Source organism: Lontra canadensis, unplaced genomic scaffold, assembly GCF_010015895.1.
Source record: "Lontra canadensis isolate GAN:19392208 unplaced genomic scaffold, GSC_riverotter_1.0 scaffold97, whole genome shotgun sequence".
NCBI lineage: Eukaryota > Metazoa > Chordata > Mammalia > Carnivora > Mustelidae > Lontra > Lontra canadensis.
Genome location: NW_022631091.1, coordinates 25,189 through 43,033, shown reverse-complemented (window position 1 = coordinate 43,033; position 17,845 = coordinate 25,189). Strand labels below are relative to the sequence as shown.

Sequence of the window (17,845 nt, the reverse complement as noted above, 5' to 3'; positions counted from 1 at the left end):
TTCTGAGGTGCATGTTAAATATTATATCCCAAAAAACATTACCAAAAACATCACAAATGCACACGGACACTTAGCTTCATTTTTTTCCCCTTTACTAAACTCAGGCTGGTAGAGATTTAGGTCTGGGAAATGGCCTAGTGGCCAAGAATTTCTCTCCCAGAAATAACAGAGCCTTTGGTTCACCTGTTGTCCAGCTCCCATGCTAGTCTGTCTGCACGTGAGACCCTCCGGGGGTCTAGAGAAATTCCCAGAGATGCAGACATCTCCCCATTTATAGAAAGAAAAGCTCTGGCCACAAAAGTACCACATCTAAGGATTTCTTTATCGTTGATAATCATTACAGAATTTCACCTTCAAAACAAAGTTCCTCATAAGGACCGCAGATTGGTTTGCAAGTAAAATATGATTTACACAAACAAAACCTGCAAAAAGCCCAAACGGAGGGCTGTCCCAGGGAGATACAGTGATGAGAAAGGGCTGCCAGCTGCCCTCAGTGGCCAGGTCTTCCGAGGAGAAGCGCCAGGAGGGCCCAGGTGGTGACCACGCCACAGACCCTGCAGGAGAGAGAGGTCACGGTCCTCGACGGCGGCAGGCTGCTGGGGAACGGGCAGGTCCGAAAGCACGGACACATGCACAGGCCCCCAAGAAGCTCACCCACCAAATGTTCCTGTCTTCCCATCACTCTCCCAGCATGAACTTCTGCCTCGAGGGCAGAATGGCTCTCAGACACACGCACACAAGTCATTTTCCTAGTGATTTACATCAGAGTTTGACAGATGGAGAAAAGACTGCCTAGGAGCCAAACATTTTTCTTCAAGCGTCCAGTTTTCTATAGATATGGCTCCTAACCAGGAGGCCAAAACCCTCAGAGCAATCCCATCTTTCAGTTATGCAGGCCAAAAACCCTGATTCAAACTCAACCCTGCTCCCGGCGGGCCGTGACCCCCTATAGCACCCGACTCTGACCACAGGGTCTCTCGGACCACACAGCCCAAGCCCCAACCGGACTGCCCACCCGCCTGCCTCTGCGGCCCTCTGCGTCCTCTGCAGTCTGCCTCACGCAGAGCCACCTCTGCGGAAAATCTCTGGCCACCTGCAGCTTCTCCCGCAGCCCTCGCCCACGGCCCTCCCCTCCATCGGGCCCACGCTCCTCCCCAGCCTCTCCTCGTGGCACCCGGACGCCTCCCCACAAGGGCCTCTGCCCCACTGCCTGGACAATGCTCCCCAGTGCTCCCCCTGGCTCATTCCCTTACCTCCTTAGAGACTTAATGGGGTCCCCACTTCTCCCTTATCCTCCTTCTCCCCCCCACTCCCACCTCCTGATCTGCTCTTGTTTTTAATAAACACTTGTCACCTGATCTATCCTGCAATTCACTTGTTCGCTGTTACCTCCCACCGGAGCGTGAGTTCCAGGAGAGCAGGGATTTTGCTTTACTCACTGAAGCCTAGAACCTACGATAGTACCCGACCCAGCAGACGTTGTCAATGCTTGTCTGGTGTTACTGAAGGACATTCAGGTCACCACGCTTGACGAGGACTCCTTTACAACACATGCTGGTGGGGTGCCTGGCTGGCTCACTTGGAGAAACATCCGACTCTTGGTTTCGGCTCAGGCTGTGATCTCAGGGTCGAGGTCAAGCCCTGCGTTGTGCGTGCTCTGCGCTCAGCTGGGAGTCTGCTTCAGATTCTCTCCACCTCTGCCCCTCCCTCCACTCCTGTGCACTCTCAAGTAAACCCATCTTTAAACACACGCACGCCCCCAGCAAGTGACCTCCGCTCCCGCTCCGCCCCGGCAGGACCCGCACAGCGCTCCAGGTCACTCACTGTAACAGGCAGCTGATGTTCGGGGAGTGCCTCCAGTACCGGTACAGGGACACCTGCAGGGTGGGGTGGCCCCGGTACTCCTTCAGGATGCTCCGAGCACTGCCGAGAGACGTTCTTAGGTCAGGCACACGAGTGTCAGGCCTGCTGCTCCAAGCAGGCTCCAAGCGGCTGCAAAGGGCAGGGGCGGCCGCGGGGCACGGGGACATGCAGAGAGCAGAGGCACCTACTCCTTAAACTTATTGGTCAAAAGCAGGAACTGGCTCCGCGAGAGTCGCCGCACATCGAACTTGCAGAGATTCTGAAACTCACGGTAGACCTGCTGCTCGCTGACCCCCGGCCACTTCCGGACATGGAGGAGGAGGATGGGAGGTCGGATACTGGGGCAATCTGGACCTGAGAAATTCTAGAAGGCGGGGAGAAGAGCAGAGGAGATTTTCTGCAATCCCTGTGGACAACCTTCCTGGTTTGAAAACCCTAAGAGGGGGTGCCTGGGTGGCTCGGTGGGTTAAAGCCTCTGCCTTCAGCTCAGGTCATGATTTCAGGGTCCTGGGATCGAGTCCCGCATTGGGCTCTCTGCTCAGCAGGGAGCCTGCTTCCCCCTCTCTCTCTGCCTGCCTCTCCGTCTACTTCTGATCTCTGTCTGCCAAATAAATAAATAAAATCTTTAAAAAAAAAAAAAAAAAAAGAAGAAAGAAAGAAAACCCTAAGAGGCTAAGAGAGACTGTATCTGGGCTGGGAGGGGACGGAAGGAAGGTGCGCAGCCATGTCGGTTTAGGCAGGAAAACACACAGAAAGAGCAAGCCTAGCAGGACAGGAGCACCCTCTCGCTCTGGTTTTGGTTGTTTCCAGACCACCTTGGAAAGGTCCCCAAGGAAACCAGGCTAATTCCCTGAGTAGGAGAAAGGAGCAAACGAAGTGCTACTCACAATCTTAGGGACCCCGGCTCGGATTAGATTCACCTGGTTCACATAGGGAGCCAGCACGTCGAGGTACAGAGGGAAGGAGGGCTCTGGCATGGGGCCGGCACTACAGAGACAGAGAAAACCCCAAAGCATTCAGACACACCAGCAGTCAAGCACACGTCCTAAGCCACAACAAAGGGTCTGGGGATGGAACAGGGGCAGGTGCCACCTCAGACCACTCTCCCCCTCCCTCCCTCCCTCCAAATCTGCGGGCCTCCCCCAACCCACCGACCCCACAGAGTGCTCTCCGGGGCCCCAGACACAGTAGAGCTTCAGGTGGTCACCACCCGTCGGGGACACTTGGGTAAAGACTCCTTGACCGGGGCGCCTGGGTGGCTCAGTGGGTTAAAGCCTCTGCCTTCGGCTCAGGTCATGGTCGCAGGGTCCTGGGATCGAGCCCCACATCAGGCTCTCTGCTCAGCAGGGAGCCTGCTTCCCTTCCTCTCTCTCTCTGCCTGCCTCTCTGTCTCTTGTAATCTCTGTCAAATAAATAAAATCTTTTAAAAAAAAGACTTCTTGACCAACATCAGCAGTGGTTCAGACAGTTAGTGAGAGGCCACGATCCAAAGGCCCACTTCACAGGACATCGCCCTCCATCCCGAATGGCTGTCCCTCATCCCTCATCCTCGCGTGCCCTGGCTCGGTGCAGACACGACCACACACCAGAGCCCAGGTCTGGGGGGGAACCATAGGCCTCACAGCCGGGCAGGTCTGGGCTGCTGTGGAACTTCACTACACCTAGGAGGGTTTTTAGGTCAGGAGGATTAGAACGCAAGGATGGAAGGCGCCAGGTGCAGGGCATAGGGGCTCCCCTCCAGCTAGTGGCCCTCCCCGTCGGGCACACGTGTGCCTTCCCCCTAGCACTCAGATGCTGTCAAAGCACAGGAAAGAGTAAGGGGGCAGATTTCTTATTTCAGCTTGATTCCTTATGTAAGCTATAAGTCTCACATCAGTAGGTCATAAGGTATTTCTATGCCTAATAGCCATTACTAGAATATAAAACATAGGCGGTACCAAAGCTAATAAACAAGTCCACAATCATTATTAATTCTATTAGTCTGAGAAGGTTTCCAAGTCAGCCTCAAAGACCCCGTTACAATTTTGATCTGCTCTTCCATCAGGCCTAAATCCTATTTAACAAACACGTACACCAAGGATTATGCTCTAGAATTCATATTCCAAGTGTGGCCCTGGTGCCTTGAGGCCCGGTGCTGTGGGCATCAGGGGCCATGCTGCCATGAGGGAAATGCATTTGAGGTTTCAATTTGGGATTTTAAGAATCTCTCCCTTATCCACCTTAGTCCACCTCACTACCCCTTCTCCCCAGCCCAACTCTGTGGACCCCAAGGAGGTGTCCTCCCACCTCACAGTGATTTCCATGGTTATGAGAAACGGGGGGCGGGGGGGGCAACAGACAAAGCCAGCATACCACACTGGGAAGGCCCGAGGCAGGGGGAGGCCCTGCACCTGCCCTTACTGCCTTGGCCTCCCACCACACGACTCCTCCCGATGCAGAGACAAGGGCCCCGCGCCAGCACAGAGCAGGCCGGGATGGTAGGAAACGCCATCCCGAGGAGGAGGGCAGCTGCCCAGTCAGCGACGGTCTCTGCACCACAACATTCGGTGCCCTCCCATCTTTGGGAGCCACAGGAGCCCCGAGGGCGTAGCTGACAGCAAGGGCTCAGGGGTTCAGACCGCCGTTCCGTGAGCAGGATGGAAGGAAGGAACACTCACCCGTGTACTCTCCACGCGAGCAAGTGGGCCACTTTCAGAAGAACTGGGGGGAAAAGCTAGAGATGTGATACACGTCCAGGCTCAACCAGATCACCTCATCACAAGATGCCAACTTCTGCTTTATTTCCGTGACGCACAACCCACCTGGAAGTAAATGGAGAGCCTGGGGCTGGTGGGGGAGTACCACGAATAAAGCAGGAGGCCCCTTTCAGAGGGCAGCAACTCTCACCTGATCCACAGAGGAAGGCATCGTACGCGGCCTCGTGGGGGTACTTGGTCTCCACTGCAGCAGCGCCCCAGAAGAGGAGAGCGGAGCAGCCATCAGAACACGGGGACAAGGGGTCTCCTCCCCACCCAGCTGCACAGCGACCACCCTCATTCCTCCAGAGATGCGGGTGGGGAGAAGGGCACACACACCCGTCTTCAGCCCGGTGCCCCGCAGCAGCAGGAAGCCGAGGCCGAGAGCCTTCCGGCAGGCCAGCCACATGCCCAAGGGGATCAGAAGAGCCCAGGAGCTGCGATGCCTTCTGGGGTGGCTCCTTTGTGAGGAGGGATACACGGAGCCCCCCCATGACTCTCCCACACGCCCGCCCACGGGGAGGCCAGGCCTCGTTCTGCCACCTCAGTACTTGGCGGACCGCAGCGCGGCTTACGCTCACGGGAACGTACCGTATTTTTCACACTTGCTCGCGTGAATGACCACTGGCCCGGAATTTCTGGTAGGATTCAAGTCGCTGGTAGAGAAAAAAAACAGGATAAAGAAGACTCATTGCAAATAAGCCCTTCTTGGTCTCTCCTCACCGCGTTCATATAAGCAAAAAGGGTCCTCAGCACTGGGGTGCCTTTTAAACAAAAGACAAACGGGACCAGGCAGGTTGGGTCTTGGTAGGCGGGCACCAGGGCAGGTGGAGGAGCCCAGCAGGGCTAGAGGCTGCAGCTGGGTCGCTCAGGGCAACTGCCCCATGCCGAGCTGAGCCAAGGCACTGGGACACGCACGACACCAGCTGGGACCACAGAGCGACCCCATGGTCCAACGGGTGTCCGCAAGCCTCGGCCTGCTGCTGCAGCGCCCGAGGCCCACACGGAGCACTCAGGACACAGAGGTCATGGGCAGGCGGGCGGGCTTCCCGACGCAGGTGGTACCCCCGGAGTCCCGAACCAGAGGAACACAGGCCGCTGAAGCCATGTGGAGGCGGCCGGCACTTGAAGCGTGGGGAACACGCAAAGGCAGCGAGGGAAAGGGAGCGAGGCCCGGTGGTGAGGCCGAGGCACAAGGTGCAGTGAAGCCCCTGTGGGCAGGGCTGGGCCGGGCCGGAAAAGAGGATCTTCAGGAACATCAGGAAAACAGAGCAGAAACCTGGCCTAATCAGGTTCACATTTTAAAACCTCACTCCAGTGGCAGGGGTGATGAGCCAGGACAGGCCACACGATACCCGTGGGGCCTCTACCATCCCTGGAATGAAAGAGGCTGGGCGGAGGCCAGGATGCTGGGCGCGCAGGGGAAGGGCAGACCGGAGAGACGCCAGAGACGCTGAGCACGTCCAGACAGTCAGGAGTCCGCCGACTACAAGGCGCGGCTGGCCCGCTCCCGGCTCTGGCACGGGTGGGGGCGCTCAGCGAGGAAAGCTTCCCTTCGTTTCCCGACAAAACCTCTCAGAACCAGGGTATGTGCAGCTGACGTCACGTAGACACGGGCTGAGCGCAGGCTGTGGTCTGAGTCTGTTCCCGCGGCCAAGCACGCTCATCTCCACGGCACCTGCGAGTTCCCCGCAGCCACGTCCTCCGCTCACAGGCGGTAGAACGGAGGCTCAGAGAGATGCAGTCATTCTCTCAAGGGTGCTCGTGAGCTGGCGGGGGCAAAGCCGGGCTTTCAACCCAGGACATCTGGATTCAGAGCCTGTGCATTTCCAGCAAAACCTTCACATTCGCACACAGCCCTCAGCACGGCCCCTGGGGCCATAAGGCCTTTGTGTGAGTTGCTCCAGGCACAGAGGTGGGTTTGAGGGACCAGAACAATGCCAAGTTAAAGATGCTCATGGCCGTGTGGGCAGGAAGGCCTGGCAGCCAGGCAGCGAGCGGGGGGTGTCCTGAAGATCTGAACGGTCACGGGCAGTGGTAGCTGACACTAAGGAAGCGCCTTAGGTCACCAAGGGACACAGTAATGAGCAAGAAGAGGGCCAAGGAGCAACCCTGAAGGGACTTAAGAAATGGCTAGAAGGACAAGCGCCCACAAGGAACGGGCTGAAAACTAGAAAACCCACCAGAAGTCCAGGGAGGGGAACCACCGAAGCACGGGTGGGAGAGGCTAGGGTGCCAGGCACCAGAGAGCGGTCAGCAGGCCTGTTCCATGTGCCTCGTGCCTCACGCATCGGCCCCTGACTGAGACGACGGAGCAGCCTGCACCGGGTGAGATCAGGAGAGCGAGTTCCGTGAGGGAAGATAACCCGACCTCCGAGGGCCAAGGCCACATAGAGGCCCCTGAAGAAGCGTGTCACAAAGAGAAGAACGAAGACCGCGGAGGGAGAGAGGGAGCAGAGTCAGGAGGGAGGCTCTGCGGTTTCTGGGCCAGGAGAACGAGAATGACGGGGAGGGAGGGGAGAGGGCCAGCCTGGAGGCCCCGCCAGGGACACTGCCCAGCCAGGGGAGGGAGGACCACAGGGCAGGACGCTGGACAGGCAGGCGGAGGGCAGCCCTTTCCCTTGGGCCCCGCACACAGGAGGCGCTTGTGTGTGCTGGCTGCTGGGAGAGACCCGGACAGAGACAACACCATGAATGTCTCCAGGGGGAGAGCAGGGAGTAGAGATCACCAGCACTTGGCCTCGTATTTGCTTCCTGGAAATGGGGACTCGGGGGACCCTTGTAGGGAGGAGAACATGAAGCACGAGGCCCCAGAGGAGACGACTGCGGGGAGGGGAGCGCCACGAGGGAGGTCCGAGGACCACCACCACCAGAGGATGAGAGCTGTCCCTGCAGAGAGGTGCCCCCTTCAGCTGCCGCGATGTGGCGCCTGCTCTCTCTGCTGCTGGGTTTGCGGGTCCTCCCAGCCGGGGAGGAAGCTGCTGAGCTCCCCGACCCTGGTGCTTCCCAGGCACGGTGCCTCTCCCCGTCTCCCACCCCCACCATCAGGACAACCCAGGCCTCAGTCAGTCAGGGCTGTGAGGGCAGGTAGGAGCTGCTTCTCCTACAAAAAGGTCAGGGTCCCCCCTAGTACTGGGGTCATTCAGTCACTCAAGTGTTCGGGGTGCACCGACCAGGCCGCCGGCAGGCCCATGACACACACCAGGGTGCAGAAGGAAACCGGCCAATCTGCGGGAGCCTACCCCACCAGCAAGCAGACACAGATCAAGAGAAATGAAGCCACCACACAAGTCAACAGCTGTCGGTATCTCACGGGTTCCTGGCCTTCCAGACAGGGCTTGCCTTCCCCAACACTGGCAACGCTGTGGCTGGGGGATTCTAGGCCATGGGGGACTGTTCTGTGCATCCTGACCTTTCCTCCAGATACCAGTACGGCCCCACTTGTCACAACCCAAAATGCCCCCACACTGGCAGGTGTGTCCTGGGGAATGAATCCTCCCCCACCATGAGAACCCTGCTCTATAGGCAGCTCCAAAACAAAACAAAAACAATCCTTCCTTACCTGTTTAGGACCTCATAAACTTCGGAAAGATTTGAAACCCTTGGGAAATTCAGTTCCTAAAATTATGGAAAACAAATCAGGGAGAATAAAACTTGTGCTTTTCTTATGTGCTTTGGGTATTACCAAATGGTCATTAAAAGAACCTGCAAGAAAATTCCTACAAACCCCTTTCTAAGTGTCTTCATTCCTTGATCAGGCACCTAGCAATCTTGGGTTTCCTAGAAGGTCTCCAAAAACCGAAGCTAGAAAAACTGCAACAACCCCTACTGCCTTCCTTCAAAAAGTGTTTAAGGGGTTCCATATACGTATGCCTCCGAGGTGCCAGGCCATGGCCAAGGACACACACGTAGGACACCAGGCGCCCCAAGAACCAGAGAGTCTTGGGCAATGTCAGGTCACCCTAGAGCTCATCTCTTGTGTGGCAAGGAGTCTACATGGGTCCCCTCAGATCAGTCCATGTCCTTCCTGCCTCACACTAGGACTCTGCTACACGAGCAGCGTCACAGAGGCGTGTAAGAGCTAGACACCCGGGCAGTACGGTAACGAACGTACTCTGGGCAAGGAGGCTTTAAAATGCTGATCTGATTCCCCTTTCTCTGTTCCTCAGTTTAACTTCGAAGAAGCATTTAATCCAGTTGGGTGCCTCTCTTCTTCATGTGTGGTTCACTCCCTAACTGCACAACACAAGCCACCTGGGGGCTTTTGAAATACCACCCCTCCCCCATCCCTCTAAACCACAGGGAGCTGGTGGTGGGACCCCGGTGTCAGGATTGGCTTCCCTGGGGGACTGTAATGAGCTCAGGGTGGAAAACTCATGACCTTACGCCTAGGTCAAGATCTTTCGGGGCCTCCTCCAGCCTGATGCTCTTGGAGCGGGCTGCAAACAGTCCTCATGCTTACATGGAGCTCCTGCACAAGGTGTCGTGCGGAGTGCTGATTTAGATCAGACACGCTCCACATAACTCATTCAAAACATGGGAGCCTGAATGAGGGAAGGAAAACAGAAGCTAACAGGACGAGCCAATGCTAACACACAAAGGAAGCCAATACTGGCTGTAAAATAGGAGAGAAGGGTTCCAAGAACGATTTTTAAAAAGAGACAAAGTAAAGTGTGACTGGAACAGAGCACTCCTTCACCCAAAGCAGTCCCGTTCGTTACCTTCCAGATATCCTTGGTCACGTTCTTGGTGTCAATGAGAACAGGAAACAGGCTGTGGATGTTCAGCTTAAACTGATCATAGCTTTCTGATTGACAAACCAGAGAGAAAGGAGTTGGCTGGTAAACATGGGCAGGGAGAGTCTCCAACCTAGCTTGTCCCCAACACTAACAAATAAAGCAACAAATAGAACAAAATGGGAGTGAAAAACTTCCTTTCCCCTGATTATTGAGAACGGAGAGATCAAGCCCAACTGCCATCGCCATGCAAGGTGGTCCAGGCCAACTGGCTTCCCATTTTCAATTCGGGATATTGTCTACGGTCAATGTTAATATAGCTCGCAAGGTTCTAGCCAACAGAAAAAGGGAGAAAGAAGTGCTGTTGAAAAGGCACATGAAATCGTCACTCGTAAGGGACTATTGAGAGAAGATCCAAGAAAATCCAGCTAGAAACGATGAGGGAAGTGCCCAATAAGGAATTAAGCTATTGATTATCAAAGGCCTGCCTAGATATAGTTTAAAGAAGTTTGTTGCGAAACCAACACAAGCCTTGCTCTCCTCATTCCACTCCCTAAACAAGCAACTTCCCAGTGGTTTTCTCTGGGTGTGTGTTCCCAGATTGCTCAGCGGGCAGGGCTGTGCTGCGGACAACTTCCCCAGGTTTCGGCACCTCCGTGCGGCTTCGCACTGCATTAGGGGACAGCTTAACTCCTGACTCAGCCCCAGGCCCACACCTCCTCACTCTCATAGGACCAGGCCACATTCCCCACCTTCCCTTTCTTACCCAGCTCTTGTTCTCCCTGCAGTTTTGTTTTGTCATCTCAGTTGTTCAGGTCACAGCTTACGAATTTTATTCCTACTTCTCTCCTGATTTTCTTAATATGGTCCAACTAAGATGTTTTGTCAATTCATTTCTTGAGGAAATCATAGAACCACCTCAACCCTCTTCGTCTAGATCGTGTACGTTACTTCCTTTAATCCCCTGATGCTAGGATGTCGGTACTGTTATGACCCATTTTATAGGCAAGGAAGCAGAGAAAGTGCCTTGCTGGAGCTCACAACGTAACCAGGGCTGGAACGAGGACCCAAGTATGGCTCCCAAGTCCATGTTTTTATGGCTACACGACCCTGTTGTACATCCAGCCAGGGAACCATCAGTCGTGGAACAGTATGGCCCAGCCTCGAGACAATGCCACACAGCCCCTGACACGGCATTTATTAGGTCGATGACACAAATGCTTTGGGTATGTGGAAATACACCCAAACAAAATGGACTATATAGTGTGATCTAATCTGTGAGAACTCAGAGAAAAAAACAAAGAGTTAGGATTATAGCAGAGACTGAAGGCAGCTTCTCTCCTGCTCACGTTTCTGATTTTATAAGGTTTTAAAGAAGGATCTGGGACACCTTCCATAACAGGGGTCAGAGTATCCATTCAAAAGTATGTTTTTCTGCCAGAAAAGCACCTGACTTCCACTCCGGGAAGATGGGAACAGGCACAGAGGTGCTGGGACTCTGCAGAAGCCGACGGATCGTGGGGAGACAGCAGAGGACGACTCTGGCCCACACCCCCTTGCAAGGTGGCAAGTGAAGACGGAGAGGGGGATGGCAGGTGTGCCCATACCTGGGAGCGGCCTGAAGAACTTCTCGTGGAGATGCAGCAGGTCCATCATCATGTTGTGGCCCACTAAGGGCTACTTGGAGGAATCGATGGGTGCAGCGACGAGGTGTAAAAACAGACATCCAAGGTGAACACACTCCCGTGAAGGGGGTAGCTTTAGAACCCACAGCGATTCTAGCACACGGCAGTCCACCCCTGCTTCACGCACCCTCATGAGAGGTGGCCCAGTGCCTCCAGTGCCAGGATGTCTAGTGGGGCGCAGGAGGGATGTGGGGCAGGGTGTCCCTGCCGAGGTTCTAAACTGAAGACCATCCCCCAGTAGTCCGAGGTCCGCTAGTAGTGCAGTGGCCGTGTGCCTAACGGGGGAAGGAACGCAGCGTTCCTGTCCCAGGAACTTTCTCTGTCACTGTTTGGGGAAAGCAAGGCTAGATCTAGGAAGCCAGTTGCTGACAGGAAAGAACTACTTATCTCAAGGAATCTTATTTTTGTTGGAGGATCCAGCCTATTTTTATGGTCAAAAATACTTGCTAGAGAGCAAGAAAAAGATTTTTTTTCCCTACCTTTTGGGCTTTCACCAGCATCTGGAAAAACACTGAAAAACCCCTGGCAGAGAGAAGGATCTTCTCCTTCCAACAGCTCGCTCGATCACAGGAGGTGTTCTCAAGATACCACCGATGCTGTTTGCTCACTTTTTTCACTATTATCTGAGACAAGAGTAGAGACAAGTTCTCTGAATCCTGGGTTCCTGGGAATGAAGCCAAAGAAGCGGTTCACCTCGAAAGGAGAGAGGAGAAGACGGGAGAAAACCTTTCACAGAAGCCAGATTTGGCGGAATAAGTGAGAAAGGAGCCACCGGACCACCCGCTCACAGGTGGGAACTCACCCCCTGGTCTCTCGGGACCGTCCAGATGTCGGGGAGGGCCTGCCTCAGCACCAGCTGGACCTCAAAAGCCTGGAAGCCTGTGGCAAGGAAACACAAGGCTGGCACAGAACCACCCAGATGGTGGTTCACCTTCCTCTCAGGAGCAGAAGTTGAGAGATACATGGAGACAAAGGAGAGACAGATCTTAGGTGTACCCAAGCCCAGGAGCCCCCACGACAGGGATGGCACAGGATTCATGTCCATTCTGGAAGTCTATCCCAGAGCCACTCAGAGATGGACGATCCTGGTGACCCTTTGTGTGGGGGTTAGAGCTTTTGACATTCATTGCCTTAGAACAATTACATTGAACAGTGTAAAGTTCTCTTTTAAAATAAACCCATTATGCTGCTGCCCATGATTTTGTAACACTGTGCATTGGTTACATGAAAAATATTGATTTGCGGAGTTACTGGAATTTTCTGATGTTCACACATTATACACGATCAAAGACACTTGTACCTACAGCCACGGACCATCAGAACGGTCTCAGTATTGGGAAGCTTGTCAAGCTCACGGTGGCAGACCAGAGTTTTCCAAGATGTGGGGGTTTGATGGAAAGCTCAAATTTTATCACTAGCAAATTCTGTGAGTTATTTTCCTGCAAGTGACAGGCTTACTCTTCTCACTTGAGAAAAGGACTGAAATACCCAAATCAGAATAACCACAGTCCCTTCTTTCCTATAAAAAAGACGTTCCATTCAAAGAAAAGGCGCAGACTGAGCTCCCAGCTCAGACATGCGTGAGTGCTTTCCTCCAGAGCAGCGCTGCCCTGCGGTTGCAACAGCAAGGTTTTACGCACATGTATTTACACCCAGTGAAATCAAATGATGAGCAAAGGCTGAGATGTAACAAAATAAAGACTTCTTCTTTATAATAAAGGTGACTACTGCACCACAAAGGTAGTTCATAAAAACTAGATTTCACGTTTCTAAACCGGAAGTGGCGACGAAGAAAAGGACCACTGGGAAGACCTGCTCCAACGTGTGCTTTTACCCACTGCCACCACCCCCCCGCAGCACTATCCGTGCAAATGCCTGGTGACAATGGCAAGTGACCACAGAGTGAGATTCTGATAATACTTTTGAGCTGGTGGACCCCTCAGAAAGGGTCTGAGACCCCAGGGGTCCAGAGACCAGGCCCAAGGACCACTAACTGAGGGCAAGTTCATTGTGATTCTACACTGTGCCACGAGGGTAAAAGAGTCCAGAGATGAACACAAGTAAATAAGAGTAACTTGGGCTCTCAGGATTGGGATAAAAGGAGGACACTGAACAGGACTGGACATCTTCAACCTTAAAAGTCAAAATAGGCCAAAAGCCTCCCACTTTCGAGTTGGGGTCAGGGCTTTATCTAACCCCAGTGACAACATGTGTGCTGAGCCAATGCCGAGGATCCCCAAGAAGGAGGGCGTACACAACCAACAACCCCTGCATGTGCCAGTGACCAGCCCCAACACCCCCAAGCTGGGCGAGCAGCCTCTTCCATACCAGTTATACCAGGGAGAGTCATCCAGTCGCCCTCCTCTGCCAAGTCCAGCCACCGCGTCACCTCATCGATCACCACCTTGATCTGGTCTTTATCCAGAGAACTGGAAACAGGCACATGAAAGTGGGATGCTAGAGAAAACCACCAGAACCTTCAGGCGATGTTAACACGACAAGAGTTTTGGAGGACTCTGGGTTTAACACTGGGATCTCAGCAACAAAATGGACCCAGAAAAGACTATTTTCTGAGTCTTGTCTGCAAGAGTGAACCAAACACTTGGCCGATTCTCTCCCATCCAAACGCAGGAGCAAGTTTCATCCCTTTCTGCTTCACTGGGTTGCATGGGAGCTAGCCAACACTAAACACTACTGTCAGGTCTGTCTGCTTAATTCAGCTTTGGGGGTGAAAAAGCACCATCTGGTGAAATAAGGAAAAGACAGAACTTTGGTAAGCACATCTTCTACATTAGAAATAGAAGAAAACGGTGTTATTTTGAGATGAGGAAAGACTTTTCTGCAACATTTGAAAATAACAGAAGATGAAAAATTCAAATAGATCTTCTCATACAAAAAGCTATATTTTTATGTGAAAACCCAAGAATAAGGATTTCAGGGAAGGAAAAAATTTTAAAAGTCACCTCTAGGAGCACGTAACTGGCTCAGTCAGTGGGACACATGACTCTTGATCTTGGGATTGAGTTCAAGCCCTACATTAGTCGTACAGCCTATTTAAAAAAAGAAACCATCCAATACTACATAGCTATCGGGACCCAATATTCGATCATAACATTCCAGAGTTTAAAATGGGTCTAACTTAACCTCTCCTCCTGATAAAGGCAAAAAATCTAAAGTGCAAAGAGCTGAAATGACTAGTTCAGCTTCAGACTCTGTGAGCACGACCTGCCTGGGGCCCAGGGGACCACAATGCTGTCACTCCATCACTCCTGGTCCTAGCTCTGTAGTAGTAGTGGTTTTAAGTAGGATAACTGGCACTGGGAGCTCAAGAAAAAGGCAGAGGGGTGCCTGGGTGGCTCAATTGGTTAAGCATCTGCTTTTGGCTTGGATCACGATCCCAGAATCCTGGGATCGAGCCCTGTATCAGGCTCCCTGCTCAGGAAGGAGTCTACTTCTCCCTCTCGCTCTGCTGCTCCCCCTGCTTGTGGTCTCTCACTGTCAAATAAATAAAAATCCTTAAAAATAAAGGATTTTTTTTTAAAGGGCAGAAACCTGCCCTCAGGAGCATACAGATTTAAGAACACAGGGCAATATGTCCGGGCCAAGGCACATGACCGGTGTCATCAAGGTTACCTCTAATTTACCCCCAAGACATCCCTGAGATGGCACTGAAGGCCAGCCCAACCTCTCACAGGGAGTCCACCAGAGCCTGCTTTTTCCCCTGCAGCACTGGAATGAAGCTCCTGCTTTTTCATCTGAGTACGGAGTGAAGAGCCGGTGCCTTTCCTTTTCTCCCTTTCACTTTTCAACATGAAAGTCACACTCAGTGCAGAAGGACGGCTCTCATCTCAGGTGAGGAACAGAACCATCAGCACTTTGAGCTGTCGTGTTTGGCGGATCGCACGCTGCCAAAGCCACAGCTAAAGAGGATGGACTGAAGCCACCGTACCCGTACCCTGGCCAGCACGCCAACCCACAGGAAACTCAGAACAACAGCGGCCCAGAGACTATCGAAGCCCCAGAGAAACAGGCTTTACCTGCGAACTCTCCAGTTTCCAGTCAGGATGTTGTGTTTAATTTTCTTCTCCTGTTCTTCGTTCATATACGGGATCCCGTTTTTGAGAAACTAGACGAGGAACAAGGAGACTAGTAGAGGCATCCTCTGGGCAGGGGAGCAGAGGGAAAAGCCGCCTTCCTTGTACAGTTCATGTGGACAGGAAATGGACTTAGCCCAGCTGGACCAGAGAACCTTTAAAACCTTCCCACTTCCCTCCTCTGTGTCATACCTTGTTGTAGTCGAAGCCATACTGATTCAAAAACTGAACACTAGAAGCCTGGAAAGAGAATTCTGAATCCAAGATCCCAAATGTCGTCGGGAAGAGAAAGAAGTTACACGAATGGGCTACATACCTATAAAAAAATAAATTAAATAAATAAATGTAAGAGGGGCACCTGGGTGGCTCAGTCATTAAACAACTGCCTTCGGTTTAGGTCACGATCCCAGGGTCCTGGGATAGAGCCCCGCATCCGGCTCCCTGCTCAGTGGGAAGCCGGCTTCTCCCTCTCCCACTCCCCCTGCTTCTGTTCCCTCTCTCACTGTGTCTCTCTCTGTCATATAAATAAAATCTTTAAAAAAAAATTTAAATGTTAAGAATGAAAAGCTGAAACAATTTTTAAAATTCTAGTTCACAGAGCTGACTTTGGAGCAGGCTGCTCCTTTCATTCTAAGAGTATTTTAATGTTGGATGTTTCTAGCACTAACTAGCCCTGGGGCCAAAGGAAAAAGGCAGAGGTCCTGCCAACAGTAAGAGTCTAGCCCCCATCCTGATGCCACCATTCAGCACGCTTTCTGACTGCTGATGCCTGGAGCCACAACACCCTCATTCTGACACCATGTTAACTGCTGCTCTGAGGGCACAGACACAGAAATGGGGAGAGGAGCACTTAAGTGCTGGGAAAGGCCCCCAGGAAAGATGTTGTGCAGGGAGAGACTCGGATGAGCCAGAAGCTACAGCAGACAGCGGGGTGGAAGGGCACAGCAACAGAGGAGACTATGGAGTGTCCAGGGCCAGCTGGTTCAGACCCTGAGGCAGAAGTTGCAGGGGAGCAGGTGGAGAAGATCAGTGGGCAAGAGCCAGGTGTTTTGCACGTACTTGTTTGACTCTCCTTCAATACTGGAAAACACAGACAATCCTAAAAGAAAGAGGAGGAAATGAATACCAAAGAAAACGTCCCAGAAGTAAGCTTCAGAAGTGAGCTTCAGAAAGGAAACACTTTGAGCAATACTTTGCACTTAAAGATAATCTTATTCTAAAGGATACACAGTATCTCCTAAAGAAAGAAAACATAGAGCCTGAGTGGCTCAGTTGCTTAGGCAACTGCCTTCCACTTAGGTCATGATCCCAGGGTCCAGGGAGTGAGCCCTTCATGGGGCTCCCTGCTCATGAGGCGTCTGCTTCTCCTTTGCCCTCTGCCCTTCTCCTGACTCATGCTCTAATACAATTTTAAAAAAAGAAAACAGACTTGGAACAGAAGAACTGTCAAATTATAATTCACACTGAAATTATTAAAAGAGAATGGTGAATGGTTCTTCAAACACAGAATACTGACCTTTTTTCTAGTTTTAAAACTAACCAGAGTAAAAAAAAAAAAAATTTAAAAAACTAACCAGAGTAAATGCTAAAAAACCATGAAAATCTATAATATTAGCGGCTTTAAAATGTCCATATTGCTAAAGAGACCCTACACAAAGTGAAGAAGTCTTCAAAGTAGGGGAGGACAACAGAAACATATCTACATGCTGTTTCACATACTTTCTATAGAGATTTTACTATTAAGTAAAAAACCACAATAGAATAGCAAAGGACAAGGAGAGAGAGCAACACACACACAGATGTTCACCATTCATAGAAAAAGCAAGAGTCGGTAAAATCTGCTGGAAGTATACCAAATACATATGTACACAGCAGGACATCAATACAACTTATTTTATTACACACAAAAGGTCACCCAAATGTGCATCATCAGGAAACGGAGTCAATCGATACATTTAGTTTGGAATAGTGACTGTTAAAAATGGAGAGCTGTCTATGCCCATAGAGAAAGATCTCTAAGCTCCATTAACAAAAAAGGCTGCAGGGCAAAATACTTATAACATTATCTTATTTGTGTAAGTTTTCTGTAAACAAAAATCATACACATTTTTTCTTGAAAGATGGTACAGACTCCTTCATGTTGACAAACTGAGGCAGGAGAATGGAGCTGCTACACTAGGTTTCTGCATTACACAGTGGGAGGCCCACAGGCAAAACACAGGCAAAAACCAAACAAGCATCCTAAACCACAGCCAGTTGCTCCAAAAGGGGTCAAGGCCGTTTTACCAGCAGGAAACACAAAGACAACACAGGTACCTCCTTCAGGGACTCCTAGCAAACGGCTGAAAAGGACACTCACCAATCTGACAGATTGTGAACTGCTGGACACTGTGGCGGGTTTTTAGATACCACTCCGAGGGCAAGTCAAAGAGACTGTGGGAAAAATAACAGGCATTTCACTCCACACGCAAGGAGAGGGCATGAAGGTGCCACAGCCTCACCGTGGGATGGGCACCTCTCAGCCAGAGGGAGCATTTTACCTTGTGACCACTAGGGAAGACTAGCCGGCATTTTGAGGACAAAGGTCAGGTCCCCAGACACCCCTCCCCGCCCCAAAGTGCCATCCTGCCCCATCAAAGCCAATAAGGGGCCTGCTGAGAAAGAAGGGGACATGGCTGGAATGCTAGTCTCAAGGGTACAGGTGAGCGCACCCCCCCCCCCCCCCCCCCCCC

At 52.1% G+C, this 17,845-nt stretch overlaps 1 protein-coding gene across 3 annotated transcripts in view; it reads right to left on the bottom strand.

The window, feature by feature from the left end:
• Positions 1-465: 465 nt before the first annotated feature.
• The window catches only part of PNLDC1 (PARN like, ribonuclease domain containing 1), an 18,176-nt gene continuing 796 nt past the window's right edge, over positions 466-17,845 (bottom strand). Inside the window, exons 3-19 of one of the 3 annotated variants that reach the window (XR_004380256.1) lie at positions 17,473-17,546; positions 16,173-16,212; positions 15,306-15,429; positions 15,057-15,145; positions 13,348-13,448; positions 11,822-11,898; positions 11,499-11,642; positions 10,942-11,011; positions 9,320-9,405; positions 8,161-8,216; positions 5,190-5,254; positions 4,750-4,803; positions 4,521-4,563; positions 2,751-2,850; positions 2,134-2,227; positions 1,825-1,923; positions 466-554 (exon numbers count right to left, since the gene is read on the bottom strand). Coding sequence is in view for 2 of the 3 variants with exons in the window: in XM_032837231.1 (XP_032693122.1) it covers positions 491-554; positions 1,825-1,923; positions 2,052-2,227; positions 2,751-2,850; positions 4,521-4,563; positions 4,750-4,803; positions 5,190-5,254; positions 8,161-8,216; positions 9,320-9,405; positions 10,942-11,011; positions 11,499-11,642; positions 11,822-11,898; positions 13,348-13,448; positions 15,057-15,145; positions 15,306-15,429; positions 16,173-16,212; positions 17,473-17,546 (1,462 nt within the window). In the remaining variant the exon portion in view is untranslated. Of the gene's footprint in view, positions 555-1,824; positions 1,924-2,051; positions 2,228-2,750; positions 2,851-4,520; positions 4,564-4,749; positions 4,804-5,189; positions 5,255-8,160; positions 8,217-9,319; positions 9,406-10,941; positions 11,012-11,498; positions 11,643-11,821; positions 11,899-13,347; positions 13,449-15,056; positions 15,146-15,305; positions 15,430-16,172; positions 16,213-17,472; positions 17,547-17,845 lie in introns of all 3 variants that reach the window. The other 2 variants (XM_032837232.1, XM_032837231.1) reach the window with 2 other exon arrangements.